General features: G+C 34.9%; 1 protein-coding gene across 1 annotated transcript in view; it reads left to right on the forward strand.

The window, feature by feature from the left end:
• Positions 1-2,474: 2,474 nt before the first annotated feature.
• The window catches only part of LOC110031474 (stromal processing peptidase, chloroplastic), a 200,039-nt gene continuing 183,013 nt past the window's right edge, over positions 2,475-19,500 (forward strand). The window contains exons 1-4 of the mRNA XM_020734683.1: positions 2,475-2,747; positions 4,863-5,103; positions 5,749-5,990; positions 9,959-10,157. Coding sequence (XP_020590342.1) covers positions 2,590-2,747; positions 4,863-5,103; positions 5,749-5,990; positions 9,959-10,157 — 840 coding nt within the window. The 5' untranslated portion in view covers positions 2,475-2,589. The remainder of the gene's footprint in view (positions 2,748-4,862; positions 5,104-5,748; positions 5,991-9,958; positions 10,158-19,500) is intronic.

The following is a 19,500-nucleotide window of genomic DNA, read 5'->3' on the forward strand; positions in this document are numbered from 1 at the left end:
ATATTCCCATAACAATCCCAGAATAATCTCATAATAAAGCCACAATAACTTAATAAGCCCATAATAAGCCCACAATAATCAAATAATAAGCCCAGAATAGTCTCGCAATATTTTTGTAATATGCCCCCATCATCCCGCAGTAAGCCCACATTAATCCCGTAATAAGCCCGCAATAATCTCGCAATAAGCCAAACCCGTTAAAATCTCTCACATAAGTCATTAATAAGCCCATAATAAGTCCACAATAACTCCGCGATATCCCCAAGATACCCCGCAAGCGTGACATTATTGTTGCAAAATGGTCTGTTTATTTATGGGTTATTTAAGTCGTTTTGCGGATTGCAGAATGAACACTATCTGTTGATTTTCAAGATAAAACTCTGCTATAACCCCACAATAGCCCAGAAAAAATTGCGTTATCTTAGAGGCCCACAAACTCTTTAAAATAATGACAATATCACAAAAGAATGTTATGATTACATTTATAGTTTACTCATCACATTTTACACATTTCGTATTTCAACTCTGAAAAATGGCATATGATCCTACCATCCGAGATGATCCTTCCAATCGGTTGTGTGTATTTGTACAAGTGTTTTGATGTATTTACATACGAACACACCACAATCAACGCTATTTGTTTGGGCGGTTAACCTTTCATCATAGATACTGGCCATTTCAACAGGTTACTTCTAAAAGCTCCCCCTGCATCCTTGACCAGCTGATTAATCTGTAATTTTAAAATTATCATTAAAGTGTTGCATCAAATATAACGTGTAACAAATGTTCACAAAAGATTATTATTGCTAAAATTATCTTACGACATCATGGGCAATCGATAGATGCATTTTTCTGGGTAAGGAGCCATACAATTTCCATTTGCGGTTTTTCAAATCCCCAACAAGTAGTGTCCAATTGCAAATACAACTAAACAAGTAGTACATAACATAACTCTAAACAAAATGTTAAATTACTAACCTATGAAGCGTTGAGCCTCTGAAATGCTAGATGTATCTTCGCAGGGTTCCAACCAATATTTATTGGCCACCTCAACATGCGAGGCCTGGCCTCAGGAACAACAGGGACTATCAAAGCTTTGCACTAATAAAACTACAGTTGCGAAAAAACAGATAAATCAATATTATGATATGACGATACAAGAATGAATAAATTTTTAGAAAGATAGATAATACAGTAACCGTTAGGAGGAAAACAAATCCATTTAGGTAACCCAATGGTTGGCCCATCTTTATTTTAATGGTGCATGCATTGACTTACTCAATGAGGAATTCACATATAGTTGCAGGCCAATTAAATGAAACAAAAGAATCTAAATTCTCAGCAAATGAATAAAACCCATTCGACCACACCAAAATTGCTGGAAGGAAAAAATAAATTTGACAAAAAAAACATAATAAAACTCATCGATTACACTAGAAGACACTCCAAGTGACACATTAACTAGTTCACTCTTCGTCTTCCTGGCATCCATACCACTGATAGGTTGTTTTTTCTAGCTTGCTATTGATCATGTGTTGGGCATGCCAATCAATAAAGCAACTTGATCTGCATCAAAACTCATCTCCTTCCCGCCTAATCTGAATAGCACATGATCAATATCCCAACAATTCAAAGTTTGCATAGTAAGGATATGATCTTGAGGATATGGGGGGAGCTTAAAAAATTGACGGACATTCAATTCTCTCAGTCTTCTTCAGGTCTCTTTGGAAACACTGGGCCGAACCTTCTCTAGCACATCTCTAATTGTCGAAGGACGACATCTGCAATTCACTGCAATTCATTCCCTTCTTGTTCATCAACCTACATGAGTAAGAAAGAATTTATTAACATTAACAACATCAAAATTTTCAAAACACTTCTTTAGATAATCTTCCTCAATAATTGTTAAATAACCATGATATAGCCCTCAAATAACCGTAGATTAAATCCTAGAACAAACCAAAAGTAACGCAGAAATAAACCAATTATAAGACTACAATAACCCAGTAAAAACCCCACCAACAAGCCTACAATAACCTACAAATAACCTAAAATATACACAATTGTAAACCTTCGATTAACCTAACACTAGCTGGAGAATAACTTTCACGAAACCCCTAAACCAAAATAAACAACAAAATAACCCCACAATAATCCAAGAATAACATAATAATAAACTCCTCAATAAACCCTCGCTAACCAAATATTATTCCGAGAATAACTCCCACAAAACCAGGCCCTAATGCGACATTAACTCATACATAACCAAATAATAACCCAATAATATCCCACAAATAACCTAAGAATAATTCACATTAACTCTTAGAAAAACAAATAACCGGCTAGGTTAGCTGATTAGTAGCCCAAGAATAACCCATAATTAACCCATAAATATACCAACAATTAACCAATACTAGCCGCAAAAAATAACTTAATGGATAAATTGATAGTAGGACTCCGAATGTTGCAGTACGTTGGCTCCCCATATATTTCCCCTTCCCCTTCGTTCCAGAGCCACGGAGGCAATTTCTCACCTTGCAATCTCCCGTCACTACTCGTATTTTCTATCCCCTCTCGGGCCGGTGAGGTATGGCGTCGTCTTCACTTGTGGCAGCAGCTCCTCACCACTGTTATGCGAGCCCGAGGGCCAACGATCGCTGCTCATCCTACTCCGGCACAAACCTCATCATACCCCGGTCCTTTCCAGGGCATCGGGCTTGCCGCCGGCTCCTTCATCATGAGCTCCGGTACACTTTCCTAAACTATTTAGTTTGATCGCTCGTCTTTACTTTTCTGAAATTCGAATCAATAGTTGTTTTTCTTACATCTGTGGAAAAGAAAACTTGAGGTGCTTGGAGTGCTGTTTGATTTTAGAATTTCAATGTGTTAAGGTTTTCATGTATGTAGTTCGTGTGGAAGAGGCACTTGTAAAACTGTACTTAGCTTTTAGACCTCCTGCTTTTAAGTTTGGATATTTAGTTTTGTTCTACCATTGATAGATAATAGGAGTTAGAACATGAAATTATGGGCAATGCCTGCGGTTCAGAAATTGCCTATTGCACTGCTTTTTGTTGCCTTTTGCTCGGTACCAGTTGACTATGCTTTAGCCACATTTCATGCGGGCATGCATCTTACGCAATAGGTTTATTTCAGTTTGGAGCTAACTGTAAATGTATGTTTTGTGTGGTTTAATAAAGAAAGATTCATCAATCCAGCTTAAAATAGTGATAGGGTAAAACTGATGATAATGACTATGATAAGATTTGCTCTATCAATAAATATGCTAAATCAAATTAAATTTTTAATGATTTGTTTATCAATTAGTTCATAGTTATCTATGCACACCCATATTCAGCTTGGCAAGGTTGATTAAGTGTCCATGTAAGCTTGAACTTGGTTCAACAAACCGTTTATTGTGAACGGGCTCAGTACTCGTCCTAAGGCAATTCAACATGCTACTCTTTCGTAGTACTTCAATACTCGTCCAAAGTACTTAAGGGTTTTCATTAACAAAACCAGCCATATCATCTAGCCAAGAGAACCCTTAAAAGGGAAATCATACTTATTTAGGTTACTTGCCTTGAGTTCTCACTTATTGGGAATTACTTCGCTAGACTTTCCCATTATGCGACTAGGCTACTCGTTGTATTGACTCTTTTTTATGTATTTTTTTTAAATTATCTTGTACCATCGAGCTTAAACATGACATTATATTGCACTTTTTAGTTACAGATCGTGGCATGACATTATATTGCACTTTTTAGTCAATACTATTCAACTAAAAGCTCATATTTTCTCTTTGTTCCCACTTGGCTAGTTTTGACTCTTTTTTTTTGGTACTCTAATGGTCAATAGGGTCCTCTAGAAACCCTAACTATTTATACAAAATATCTAAATCCTGTCTCTCACTTTCTTTCTTAGGCTCCATCTTTACTTATAGTAAAATCTTGGTGTCACCATGAACAACTTTGAATCCAACTATGTGTTCTTTTTGATTTTCTTATAAGTTAATGAGTGTTTGGTATATTTTCTTACTTGCTATATGTTCCTATATAATGTGTTTGTAAATTTCATCTTGATGAAACTATTAAACATTTCTCCCACTTTTTAGTTAATGGTTTTGCATGAAATTTTTTTGATTATTTTTTTAAACTACTTTTAGAATTTTTTTTTTATTAGCATGTCTTCATTTGAGCTTACTCTTTTTACCAACAGTGTTTGATAACTCTCTTACTTTGACTCCTTATATTTACACTAATGACCTAGTATGCCCTTTAGTGAGATGCTTGAGTTAATGTTCTTTTGTTTATTTACTTGGTATTTACCATTTGAAATCCAAGGTCTGTTGCCACCTTTGGCAGCTACCTTTTTGCTTTATATGCTTTATGTTTATGCATGTTTGGTCTGAAAAATTTGTCTTACAAATAAGTTTAGTGTCTTTTTAATCTTTACTTCCAGAGTCAACAGTTAATGCATTTGCGGTTTCATCATCCATGTAAAAGGTTTGCTTTGTGAGCTATATATGCGCTCATAACTTTTTTTGATTTGCTTATAAACTCTAGGAGCTATTTGGTTGTTTGGACAGTAGGTGCAATCATATTATTATTTGTTTGCCATCTTTTGGACAGTTGCTCGAGCGAGGGAGAAAATAGTAATACTTTTCCATCAAGCATCATGTTTCCTGTGTCCAAAATTTTGTAAAACCAATGCTTCATTTTTATTTTATTTGGTTCTTGTGTTTTCCCTTCTCGGTTATTGTATGTAAAATTTTCTTATTTTTGTTTTGTATTCTTGTTCTATGTATGCTAGACTAAAAAAACTGATATGGATAAAAGCTTTATCTATCTTTTTCATGCTAGTAGGGTCCAGCATTTTGGTTTGAAGGAGACAAAGAAAGGAAATTCATGTCTAGGAAGCACATGGAAGCCTCACATTCACAACTTTAATGAAGAGGATGTAACCAGAGTTTTATCAAGGAAGCTATGCTGTCTAACCCACTATCGCACCCGCTATAAGTTTGCTGGCCACATTAAAATGCACAATTTGGGTGTATTTATGAACAAATCAACTTTTCCTATCCCAAAGCATGCAGTTTTCAGCAATGTAAGTTTAAACTTTTCCTATCCCAAAGCTTGCAATTTTTGACGTTGGGGTGATATTTCCAGAAATGCTAAGGCTTCATTTGTTCTGTTCATTTATTTTTGAACTTTTTGTAGCACATTTTTTATTTGTATGAAAAATGTGCTTTAAAAATCTTGATTTTGTGCAAACACTTTTTGTATTACTTTATGAGCATATGTATTAATTTACGGATGGATTAATATTTTTATGCTAGAACTTCATATAAACACATTAGAAGCATAGTATTAATGCTACTGTACTAACCATAGTGCAAGTGACACCGCCATCATTTTGGGCGCCATTAGCTAGACATGATAACTGCCTTCATATGTAGCTGTCTTAGTTTAATTGAATTATTTACTTCCTTTCATTTTACCTTCTTGTCATTCATCAGCTGGAAGCTCATGATAAATCCTTCCATTTTTGTTCATTTCAATGATAATAGCCTCCGTGTGAGCACTTTTCTCTGATGTCTTTGTGATCCTGCATTGCGTGATTTTGTCAATAACTGAAGAAAAAAACTATCCTATTGATTCACATCAATATCCTGCTAGCTTGTTGTACCTTTACTTGTAATTTCATAACTGAATTCAAGCATAATGTGTATGTTGAATTTAATGTTTCTAGGGAAGACCAGCACATATTCCCTCTGCAACTTTAGGTCCTGATGAACCCCATGTTGCCAGCACTTCATGCTCTGAGACAATCTTTGAGAAACAAGCTTTGGGCTTTTGGGATCCTGAAGCTCAGAAGGAAGAACTTGAAAGTTTCCTTAATTCACCACTTCCTTCACATCCAAAGCTCCACAGAGGACAACTAAAAAATGGTCTCCGCTATCTTATTCTGCCTAATAAGGTTCCTGCAAACAGGTATTGCAAATAACTTTGGAAAGATTCCTGGGTTTAGTGATTGTGTATTTTGTTGTCATAGTACATCAAGGCCCAACAGATTTTTTGACCAATGTATTTTGTCTGTATCTCTCTTACAATTTAATTTATATGAGATAGATGTTACATAGTCTTAAAATATGTTTACTGGATTGCTTGGATGTTTCCTTTAGGATAATTTTCAATTGTTATAATGTCTATTCTCTAGTTAGCTTTTCTGATAAAACTATTTTCTACTTAGATAATTAGTATAATACCATTGTTTTATTCGTAAACTAATATATGGTTAACCGAAGGTAACTATCATTACCCAGCCGGGGGCTTGGAATTAACTAAGCTGGGAATGGGTGCTCGGAAAGTGGAAATCAAAATTTTTTTATTTTTATTTTCCATAACTAATAATTTATAATGCAAATGGAATGAAAGATCTACTAAAGAAAGTAAATTAAAGTAATGCAATTAAATTTATCTTAGTTCAGATTGTTCACGTCTTCTATAAATGTTTCTTCTTTTATTACTCATTTTTTAATTAAATGATTAAATCTAAATGTTTTTTTAAAACAACAGTGTGCTAATCATAACTGATAAATACATGTATTCCTAAATTATAATAACAAAATGAATCGGAAAATGATATGCATATCTATTAAATTTTTTGTAAACCATTATAATAACATTTGACAATTTATATTTATGAATATGTTTGATCAAAATATTTTAAAACTTTTATTCTCATACTATATCATTTCCATATCTATCATTTTATATTCAAGTGTCAGATGAGCAACATCTAAAATTATACTAGTTAAGGTACATCAATATCAATATGCTTTTCCAATTACATGCATGAATACCATAGCTTTTCTCTGTTAGTACCATAAATGAGGGAACTCCATCATAATCAATTATGCACATACAAATGTATTATAACAATCATTTCATTCTTATTTGTATAACATTAAATATCTATGATAATTTAAACGATGCTGAGCACTCTAACGTTTCTCTGCTAGTACCAAAGTAACAATAACAATAAATATATTTAATCTAGAAAAATTAAAAAGATTAATATAGCATAAGAACATGAGTGCTCATCTCGATGCTCTCCACTTTTTACCCTTAAGATGAACTCCGCTTGAAATACCTAATATAAGAAGTATTTGTGTTGATAAATTTAATTATGGTTGAATAATTCATATCTATTGTTAACTTAATTACTTATTGTAATTTAACATATTATTTAGTTTAATTATTAATTGTATAACTTCTACATCTTCATTTTTTTCTCTTTATTATGTCTGCATCCTATTTCATTTTATTTTTTAATTCATAATTTAACTTTGCTAACTATAGTCTTTACTTTTAATTAAAAATATTACAGTTATTGCTATTTTTATGATTATAATCATGGTTTGTTTTAATTATTATCAATACGTATTTTTTTAAAATTTTTCAAATTCATTCCTTCAGATTTTCCATGTGATTCTCATTATAAATCTTAATTTCATACAAAAACCTATTCAATTATTTAATAGTTATAGATAAATGTTTAGAAATTACAATTGAAAGCATAATTAAAATCACCTCAACTCAACAACTAGCCCCAAAACACAACTCTTCTTGCTTGAGCTCAGTTTGGTTCTTCACACTCAAAAAATTGCACTCTAGGCTCCGCATTCTTATCACATGTGGGTCAGTTCGATTATTTGCACGTAAGTTTTCTTCTTTTCATTCCACACACAGGAGTCGTTTGGTTCAGTCTTCCATGCACGACGCTTCTACCTTCCTTATTTCTTCCTTTGCTCGTGCATAGGATACACAAGCGTTTCCTTCTCTCTTCTTCTTTTTCGAGACTGGGGCATGGCTACTCTTCTCTTTGGTTCAGCTCGATATAACTCTACTTCACCAGTCTGACTTGTTTCATAAGCCGAAAGTGTCTCCTTCCTTAAGGTTCTTGTACACTGCAAACCCCGCTTGCACCGACTCTACCTTGACTGAGTGCGTGCTCGACACTGCTGCGACTCTCGTTGTTGCAGTCAAGTCACATGCATGAGCTACCCATCATTTTTGCTCCAATGCTTTGTTTCGTCGCCTTTGGCTTCGATCGTAAGTGTCATCGCCGTACTCCCTCATCTCCTCTTCCTCCTTGCTCTCTGCTATCTCTCTCTCTCGCTCCTTCTTGTCGTCTATTTTTGAATGAGACGTTTTTCTCCTAATTGCAAAACTATCTGACGGTTATCCTTTTCTAAAAAGACATTTACACATTAAATTTTTTTTATTTTTCAATTATTACAGTAACTATATTTAACACTGTATGGTTCATGCTAGGATAAAAGAAATAAAGTGATATTAATGTTTTTTGTTATCACTTGTGCTTTTGTTTTGTTCTCACATGATAAATATCAGTTAATAGTGTGATATTTTGAACATTTTTTCATTTCACTTATTATTCTTGTGATGACACTCTTTAAATGACTTGCGTTACACACATTTGGTCTATCACTACCCATACATAATGGTTGCAATCCTTATATAAGCCTGAGTAAAAAAATAAGATGATGCCTAGATTTGACTGGACCTTTTATATGGAGAAATGAGGTATAGATGAGGACATAATTAAATGAGTTAAAGCTTAATAGTTAAAATGGAGAAATGTCTCGTTCATATTATGCACGATGAAGATGTTGAGAGCAAAGAGTTGACTTTTATAGAACTATAATAAGGCTTCCGAAGATACTGAATGGTTTTCAATGTTGAACAACTAAAATTTTATTGATATTTAAGTTGAGCATTATAAAGATGAGACTGTGAAAATATATGCTAGAAAATATTAGATCAATTAATGAATGGCCATAATATAAGAAATAGTTGGAGTGACATTTAATAAAGATATGGTAAGGTGATTTGGACATATATAACAAAGGGTAAAAGATATATGTATTAAATGAGTAGATAATCATAATGGCAGAGGATTGAGAATGAGGATTAGTAGATCTAAATTTACATAGATAGAAGTTCCAAATAATTTAAAATAAAATTAACATCCTAGGCATCACTAGTAGAATTATTAGAATAAAGACAAAGTTGTTATCTAGAATTGATCGATTTAAATACTCTATCTTTTATAATAATAATTAAAATATAGATGAGGATGTGATTAATAGTGTTAAAGCTTGATAGTTAAAATGACGAAACATCTCATGAATATTATGTGCTAAGAAGATATTGGAAGGGAAGGGTTGAATTCTATAAAATTGTAGTAAGGCCGAGGATATTGAACCGTTTTCAATCTCGGACAATAAAACTTTTAATGATATGTAATATGAGCATGATAGAAATAAGACTGTTAATATAGATAATACTGAATCGTTTTCAATGTTGAACAATAAAACTTTTTTTGATATGTAAGTGAGCATAATAGAAATATAATTGTTAATATAGATATTGGCAACTATAAGATGGATAAATTAATGAATGGTCAGAATATAAGATTAGCTAGAATGACATTTAGTAAAGATAAGGTAACGTGATTTGGACATAGACAATAAAGGGTGAAAAAATACATCTGTTAATTGATTGTATAATAATAATGCCAGAGGTTGGTAATGAAAGGGGTTGATCTAAATTTACATAGATAGAAGTTCAAAGTTATTTAAAATAGATTTAACATCCCATGCATCACTCAGAAGAAAGAATAGAAAAGGAAGATTCACAAAGTTGATCTCAATAATTAGGATAATGTTAATGATGATGAAAATGATCACTTGAGTGATGTTGATGTTCTAAATAAAGAACCACTTTTTTTAATTTGTGTAGGACTATTGATTTATTTATCTAACATTCATGTTATATTTAAAATTTTCTTTTCTTTGGTTGTTCTTCAAGGCACTATGAATTGCAAAATTTACGATTTGTGATTCATTACTTATATTAATTTTAATTTTCTTAAGGTTTGAGGCACATATGGAAGTTCACGTTGGATCAATTGACGAAGAAGATGATGAGCAGGGAATTGCCCATATGATTGAACATGTGGCATTTCTAGGGAGTAAAAAACGGGAGAAGCTTCTTGGAACTGGAGCAAGGTCTAATGCATACACAGATTTTCATCACACAGTGTTTCACATTCATTCCCCTACCGACACAAAGGTTGGCTAATTTTTTTTTTCATCGTACGCTTGACCCTTGATGAGATTTTATTTTTATTTAATTAGTTTCTTTATGGACACCGCTATACCATCATTTGTAGTCCTAACATTTCTATTTTGTAAATGAAAATAAAACGTTTCTATTTACTATTTGTACTAAGACCAAGCATCTTATGTTTTTGATTCAATTAGATCATCTGAAATAAGTTATTTCAGTCAAATTAGCTTCAGTTCAGAGAAAACTATACCATAATTTGTACCATTGTTAGCATCTTTGTCGAGTCAAACTTTTTGTCTGAGATAGTTCTTTTATGTTACATTTTGTTAATTGTCCTAGCTTTCCTAATTTTAAAGACACTTCTGCCCTCACATTGGCGGTAGGGAATGAGCATGAGAGAGGGAGTTGAGAATAATAGTACTTGAACCTGAGGTATTTGTGAGAGTTGAAATTGAGAATATATAGTTATTGTCTTGTGATGGTGTGGGATCCTGTTATTTTCCGAGCACACAAGAGAGTGAGAATGTACTTCATTCACATGATATCCTTGTAGCGGGATTCTCCCACCTATCGGAGCCACGAACCATGTGGATCTTAATTTTTATATTATTTAAATTTGAATTATGGATATCTTTGGTTGAATAAATATTTATATGTTGTTATTTCTTTGTTTTGGGAATTTTATTTTTGGTTTATGTTAGTTCAAAATTTTTTTCCCATCCTTTCCTCAATTTGGAGTGTTGTAGCACAATTTTTGTCAATTGGTGAATTCGTTTCTTGAAGAGAACCGGTGATGGACTCTCCCCATCATCTTTATCTTGCCTTTTTGTTGTTCGCTTCACTATTTTTAGATCGAACACCAGTCAAACAATTTCAACTTCCTTTCAAACTCCATTGATTTCACATATTCTCTTTCTTTTGCCTTTGTACTTTTTCTCCCCACTAAATCCGATTTCACAACACTTTCTAGGAATCTTAGATCGATATCATTTGGTGTTAGATTCTGTCAAACCCTAAATATTTAGTGATTTTTTTCTTTATTTTTCCATTTTGAAGCCTATCTCTACATAACAAAATACCTCCGCCAAAACCATCCCTACATTCTTAACCATAAGCTTTCATCTAACCCTCGTTCCAAAATTTTCACCATCACCGAAACCTTAAAGTGAGGAGATTTATCATGTCGCCTAGGAGAAATTCTTATACGGGTGTTCAAGACCTTACCATTGAAGATATATTGCTCGAAATCTTCCACATGCAATGGAGGCACACTGATTTGGAAATGAAATAACATAGGGAAACCACCCACAACAACAATGGTGGCCACCCATATGGAGAAGAAAAGTCCCTTGTCACCAAGAAACCTAAAAAATTTCACCTTCACCGTAACTCTAAAGTGAGGAGATCTAACATGCCATCATGGTGAAATTCTCAAAAGGGTGTTTAATACTTTACCTTGGAAGATATGTAGCAAAAAATCCTCCAATTATAATTAAGGCTCATTGATTTTGAAATGTGGTAACATTGGGAAAGCCATCGCAACAACAATGGTGACCACTCAAATAGAAAAGTAAAAAACCCATTGTCACCAAGTGGCCTTAAGCGACAAAGAGCTAATTTTGTGTCAAATTGCCATTATAGGAGAGATGGTTTTGGATCGAATGTTGATTTGCCGAATTTTGATGCTGATTTTGATGATGACATGGATCCAGACGAATTTATTGAGTGGCTTTCAATACTAGAATAAGTCTTTGATTATAAATACATTTCACATGATAAGAAAGTGAAGTCAGATGCCATCAAATTAAATAAGAGTTCTCTCTTGTGGTGGGAGAACTTGAAGCGCCTGTGTCAGTATGATGAAAAAGTAAGACCATAATTTTGTCCTAGATGAAAAATGAAATGCAACACAAGTATTTGCCAACACATTACAAACACGGTATGTTTTTGAGACTTTAACACTGATTACAAAAAGAGTTTCAAGTAAAGCAGTACACCTTCGAGTTTGAAAAATTTATAATGAAAAGTGAGTTGGTGAACTCGAGGAAAATATTATAGCTTAGTATCTTGGAGGATTGAGACTGTTCATTGACAAGGTGGTGTAGTTATAGCCCAATTGGACGTTATAGGATGTCCAAACCTTAGCCATGAAGATGAAGATACATCACAATAATATCATGTCCATACTACCCTTCAGAGAGGATTCAACCATCGGATCAGATAGCAAGATACCAACCATAGGGCCAAGTTCTATCTCCTGTGAAGCGAGTCATTATAGAAGGAAAAAGATGACTACTTGGGCCAATACCCTTAAAATTCTTTCCAGCAGGAAATGCTTAAAGTGTCATTTATATGGAAAAACTGCATCCAACTGCTCAAACAGGAGTCATTTCATTTACTGAGTTGGGTGTAGTGAAAGAAACAACCAATAAAAACTGAGGGGAGGAGGAGAAGAGTGGAGAGGAGTACCCATTACATATATATGATGATGAGATGCTTGTGGTTTGATGAGTCTTAATATTGAGTCCAAGAGAGATCATCACTGGTTTACATATAACATCTTTCTTGTTGTATTGTGAAAGGGAAGGCATGTTTTCTCACTATTGAAGAAGGCAGTTGTGTGAATATAGTATCACACAAATAGTGGATAAATTGAGCCTTGTTATGCAAAAATATTGCTTTAATATTTCCTGATTTGTTTGAAGGAGGAGGATAATATTATTGTCAACAAGAGTTGTTGTAGACTTTTAATTGGAGATAAGTTGCATGATCAGGTGATGTGAATCGTGCTTATTTGATTTGTGTCGCATTCTTTTAGGCAACTTTGATAATATGATAGGGATCCAATTTATGATGCCCGTAAAAATACGTATTCATTTATCAAAGATGAGAAGCTTATTGTATTTCGGTCATTGAAGGAGCAATCAATAATGAGCTCAGACTTGAGAGTTATATTTCCTTGTGCTATATTTTTATAGGCCATAAAAAAGAGATGTTAGTAGGACTAAAACTTGGTGCTGTTTGAGAACAGTGAGACATGAGGTAGTACGACCCTTATATAAAGAGCTTCAAAATATTTAGATTGATAGCTTGCCACCTCAATTATCACCTTACAAGAGATTCAACATGCTATAAACCTCATCCTAGGTTCATTGCCCCTTCATCGATCAACCTATTAAATGTGGCTATCAGAGTATGAGGTGCTATAAAAGCTGCTTGAGGTTCTAATGGCTTGGGGAGAGGTATTTAGAGCATCAGTTCATGTGGCATACTAACTTTGATTGTCCCCAAAAAATGATAGGTCGTGGTGGATATGCATTGATAGTAGGTTCGTGAACAAGATTGCTATCATATTTTGATTTTTCATTCTCAGATTATATGATTTTCTTGATTAGTTAAATGGAGTAAGTATTTTCGGTAAGATCAACTTGCACATTGGTTACTAACAGATTAGGGTGAGATTAAGAGATTAGTGGAAGATAGTTTCAAAACATGAGATTGATTGTATGTGTGGATAATCATGCCCTTTGGTCTCTTCAATACACCAAGCATTTTCATTTGGCTAATGAATCAAATTTCTGTGAGTCTTCTTTGTGAAGTTTGTGTTTGTGTATTTTTATGATATATTGGTATACAGTCGTTCAATGAAAGAACACTTGCAGCTCTTGTGATATGTATTAGTTATTTGGACACAACTGTATTGCCATCCAAAGAAGTATTATTTTCGGACACCGTAGACATGCTTCCTAAGGTACATTATTTTAGCAATAGGCATTGAGATTGAAACAATGAAGATTGGGGCTATTGTGAATTGGCCCAGACAACTGTCGTTTACTTAGATATGCTAGTGTCATGGATTAACATCTTTTGACAAGAGATTTATCTAAAATTTTAGCCCAATTGCGACACCCTTGATTGAGCTTCTTGAGTTAGATAAATTCACGTGGTCAAATGACACATAGGGTAGCTTTGAAGCTCTGAAAAAATAGATGCTTAGGTCTTAGCTCAGCTCTTCCAGATTTTAACTAAATCTTCAAGGTTAGACTGTGATGCCTCTAAAATGGGAATTAAAGCTGGGTTGAGGTAAGACAGACACTCTATTGCTTTCGTAAGTGAGAAGTTGAATGAGTATAGAAGAAACTATTCTACCTATGACACGAGGTTATATGATTTAGTGAGAGTTTTTAGTCACTCTAGTTATTATCTATTGACAAATGAGTTTATTCTTGACATTGACCATGACACTGTGACTATTGAACAACTGTTGTAAGCTGAAGGAAAAAATACCTCATGCGTGAAATTTCTCTTTTCTTTTTTTTTATTTTGTGCTAATGCATATTGCAGGGAGTCAAAACAAACTAAGAGATGTACCGAGTCATCATCACTTCTTGATCACTACTATGTAGTCAAAAGTAATTTGATTTAAAATGTTAAAGGATATGTATGTCAATGATGAGGATTTACAGGAGATTTGGGATTGTTGTCAAAACATATCATATGAGTAGTTTCACTTGTTAGATGGCTACTTGTTCTATTAGAAAAGGTTAAATTCCCAAGAATTTATTCAGAGAGGTTATATTACATGAGTGCCACAATGGAGGTATGGCGATGCACTTTGAGATGGAAAAAACTCTTTTCTTAGTGAAAGAGAATTTCTACCGACCAAGACTGCTATGAGATGTGGATAAATATGCAAAATAATATAGGGTATGTCATTTAGCTAAGACTTGAGAATAAAATACTTGCTTGTTCACTCTCTTTCCTATTCCAAAGGCATTTTGGTTGGATGTGAGCATGGATTTTGTGTTGGGTTTGCCAGAAAAGGCTGAATTTCCAAGAATTTGTTCAGAGGTTACATTACATGAGAGTCACAATAGAGGTGTTGCTGTGTACTTTGACATGGACGGGGCTCTTTTCTTATTGAAAGAGAATTTCTACTACCCCAGACTGTTATGTGTGTGGATAAATATGCCAAATAATATAGGGTATATCGTTTAGCTAAGGCTCGATAATAAAATACTTGCTTGTCCACTCTCTTTCCTGTTTCAAAGATAATTTAGTTGGATGTGAGCAAGAATTTTGTGATGGGTTTGCCACAAACATAGTGAAGTACGAATTTTATTATGTCAATAGTAGACCACTTTTCTATGATGATATTTTATTTCTTGTTACAAGTCGATGAACTCGTTACAGTTTACAACACGTACTTCAGAGATACATGGTGTACTCAGAACCATTACTCAAGACAAATGTTAAATTTTTGAGCCACTTTTTTAGGTATAAAGCTATATTACAGTTTAGTTGCACGCTTACAAATGGATGATCAGACAAAGATGGTGAACAATAGTTTGAGATATGATCAAATAGTGGGATTTGATTCTTCCACAGGCTGAGTTTCCTTGCAACTAATCCACCAGTCAATCAAAGCTCACAATCCATTTGACGTTGTAAATAGGCAAAATCCTCTTACTCAATTAGAGTTGGTGATGAGCTACTGAGCTTAGCATGAATGAAGATGTTAGAGTCCAAGAGATTTAGTTCCTAAATTAATAATGAGGGCATAAATTGGAAAGAAATTTCTAGATATGAGAAGTAGGAAGGAAAGTTAAAAAAAGTTTGGATTTTAAGGAAGGTGACTTGTTATGGATTTGTTTGAAGGAGGAAAGATTTCCGCAGTCTCATTTGGACAGCTTAAACTTAGAGCTAATTTTCTATTCAGAATGGTCATGAGGATTAATAAAAAAATTTATAAAATTGATTTGTTGAGAGTCTATAATATTTTTGTTATGTTTAACATCGCTGATTTGTCTCCGTTTTATAGGGATCCAAATATTTCCAATGAAGGTGAAGCCGCTCCTATCCAGGTAGAGTGATGCGGGAGCAGGATCCTGCAATTTCCTGCAAACACTGGAGAGCGAGACATTACTTGTGTCCCATGAAATCTCTGATAGTGAGGTTTTCTCACCTATGGGTGCTGCCAGCCATTTGGTCCCCAAATTTTATATTATTTGAATTACACTTAGAGTCATTTTTACTTGAGAACTATTTGTATGTTATTTCTTGATTTTAGGGAATTTGCTTTTGGTTTATGCTATTTTGGAAATTTTCTCCCTGTTATTCTTGATTTGGAGAACTATAGCCTATTTTATTTTCAATTGGTGAATCTGTATCTTGAAGAGAACAAGCGTCGCATCCTCTCCATCTTTCTTACCTCGTTGTTTCGTTGTTTGCTTTGTTGTTTTCAGATCAAAGAGTCGCCAAACAACTTCAAACCCATTTTATACTCCACGGTTTTCACATTTTCTCCTCCCCTTGTCATTTTACTACCTCTCCCCACTAAATTCAATCCTACAACACCTTCTAAAAATCTTGAAATGGGGTCATTTTACATCCTTTGTTTATTTTTGAAAACGACACAGTCTCTATGTAGAAGAAAAAAAGTCTAGATGTTTTTGAAAGACAAATAGTCAACAAGACTCACCTTCATTGCTATTCTTGATTCTACCTTTACTGTCTTTGTTATGCTTTTCTCTCTTTTTTGCTCGCTTACGGAATTGCTACATCATTTGTTCTCCGTGAATGTGTGCATTGAGCATTAATATAACGAAAAAAAAGGTTATAAAAGAATTTAAACAAGTCACCAAAAAGCAAAAGAAAGCGGCTACTGAGTAGTAACCCCACAAAAATTCCTATCTTAGCAAACGAAAGCAAGGGATGACTATCACGTAAATTCTTAACTAGAAAAAAGAAAAAAAAGTACTATCCTGTAAGGCAAGCTGAGCACAAAAATGAGCTGTCTCATTGTTAGTTCTAGCAGTGTAAGAAAAAAGGACCAGGCAAATGTTGGTGAGGAAAATTAAGTCATACTCATGGTTGCTATAATGCTCCCAAGTAGTCTTATACGTCACTTGTTCTCCAGTTCAGCTTTTTGGCTATCCGTACCTTATTTCTTTCTGCAGTATAGGTTTGGAGTCTTCATAACTTCAGCCTTCTCTACTTTGTTATGGAGTCAAACTTCTTTTCTTGGTGACTGCAGCTTCTTGGTTTCAATAATAACCCCTAAAGACTGAATTAAGTAGCGTTCAAAAGTTCTTCACCAACAGACCTTCTGCCTCATCTTCCTAGAGGTAGAAACAAGCACCAGTCCCATGGTTGCTGAAATTGAACCATAAACCAATGAAGGAAAAAGAGACCAGAGAGCAAGAAGAGAGAGAGAGAGATTATGGGATGGAGAAAGTTCACTAGAGGATAAATGAATTAGATTGTTTATAGCAAGGGTGAGGGTGTATTTTAACCTCAAAATTAAGAAAAGAAAACAAATTATAATATATATATATATTTATAGAAAGCCCAAAAAGGCTAATATATTAACTAGAAAGAAAGATACATATACAATGTGTTGAAGGGCACAAACATGGTACCCAATTCACACCAAAACCACGAGTGATTTTAAAACTAGAAAATACAGAAAAGTACAGTAGAGACATAAAGAAAAAGCCTAAGCATGCTGAAATACAAAGTATCAGGTGGTTAGAGAGCATCCTAATTTGGTTTTGCCTCTGCCTCTGCCTCTGGTTCTAGGAAAGGAACAAGCTAATAAGTTGGTAAGATGATTGCCATTGCCAGTGGTAACCAATTTATCATCCAATATGTTCCCTAGCTGGAGTCGGCCTCCATTCTTCTTCTTCCTCCTAGAATATACTTGCCATTCCTCTTCCGAAGATTGGCTTACCTGACCTTGATCTACCGTGTGCTGGAGATATGCAGATTGTTGAACATTAGAAGCATCAACATGTTGTACCGGCTGATCTGCTATTGGATCAAAGAAGCACTTTCGTGTGTCTTGGTATGTGAGGGAGTCTTCTTCAATAAAAGTGGGTGGTATAAGCACAACTGGATCTGTTGTTCTTCTTCAGGAACTGCAATGTTGGGAAGAGGATCGGGTTGCGTCTTCTCAACTGGGATAATAGGTGGCTGTTCTTTAGTGATATTCAGTCTTAGATGAGGATGTAAACGATAGCAAATAGTAGAATTGTGGCAAAACGTACTACAATGAGAGCAATAAGGAGGGTGTGGTTCGATTTCAACTTTTTACTAATACCCATTGTGAGTGGTTCCAATCTACACCTCATATGGAGCTGGTTGAGTGTGGTTGAGTGATATCCCTTCAATCTACACCTCATATGGAGCTGGTTGAGTGATATCCCTTTCAACTAACACACAAGTCACAGAGGGTCTGGTGACAACAAGCGTAGGACTATCAACCCTGAGAGCCGTAAACAAAACAATTGCTAAGGAGTAGAGAATTTCCAAATTGAACAGATCTAATTTTAACTTCGGAAATTTTATCCAAACTGGAATGATAGGGGACTCCGCCTTTGGATCAAAATCAACAGTCAATTTCAGAATTTTCATATAACGGTTATCGATCTTGATAACTTTCCGAGAAAAGATGGGGGTATAATCAACATCATGAGACAACTGAGTCAGTATGTGCCGACCGTCAAGTAAACCAATATTCCAACTGCCCAATAGTTTCAAAGCCTCAAACTCTTTCCGAATGATCTCCAATTTTGGGTTATCATAAAGAAATTTTCCCACTAGAGCAAAACGCGATGAGGACACGAGAGTCCTGGTTTCAACCTCTATGAGAATAAGAGCAGGCTTCTTATTTTTTTTCCCAATTTTTTTATGAAGGTTTTTATGAAGGTGTGAAGGTGTGATCGCCACCACCTTCAAGAACATCGTGAAAAGATTGAGGAACATTGCAAGAGTTACCTATACGAAAACCAGTCTCTGATTCTGAAAGAGGAGCACGAGTAGGAATCGAGAGGTTGCCGGTAAATGCAGTAGCATAAGAACGGATAGCCATCTCTACCTACAAGATTCTGTTGGACAGGAAGCGGGGAGACGTCGTCTGAAAAGAAATGCGAACAGAGCAGTGCGAACGCGACCAAGGGAGCAGAGTAGCGACTCTGTCGCCAGACCGAGACGAGAGGACTGCGAAGGAGGTTGCGAAGGAGGTTCCGAAGGAGGCGTCCTGGACAGACGTGGACTTCGTCTGGAAGGAAATGCGATAACTCGGCCTGCCTTGTCGTCTGGATGCGAAGACGGGACGTGAAGACGCGAGCACCCGTCGACGAAGACGAAGTAGACGCGAGCACCCGTCGACGAAGATGAAGCAGGGAATACGTGAGAACCCTCGACGAAGACGAAGCAGGGAATAGAAATGGGAGATCCGTGTAGCAGAAAACTAGGGTTCGCCATGAGCGAAACCCTAGCAGAGGGGAACGAAACCATGCTGGATGATCAATATACATATATATATATACATATATATAGATAT

Source organism: Phalaenopsis equestris, unplaced genomic scaffold (assembly GCF_001263595.1).
Source record: "Phalaenopsis equestris unplaced genomic scaffold, ASM126359v1 Scaffold000826, whole genome shotgun sequence".
NCBI classification, from domain to species: Eukaryota; Viridiplantae; Streptophyta; class Magnoliopsida; order Asparagales; family Orchidaceae; genus Phalaenopsis; species Phalaenopsis equestris.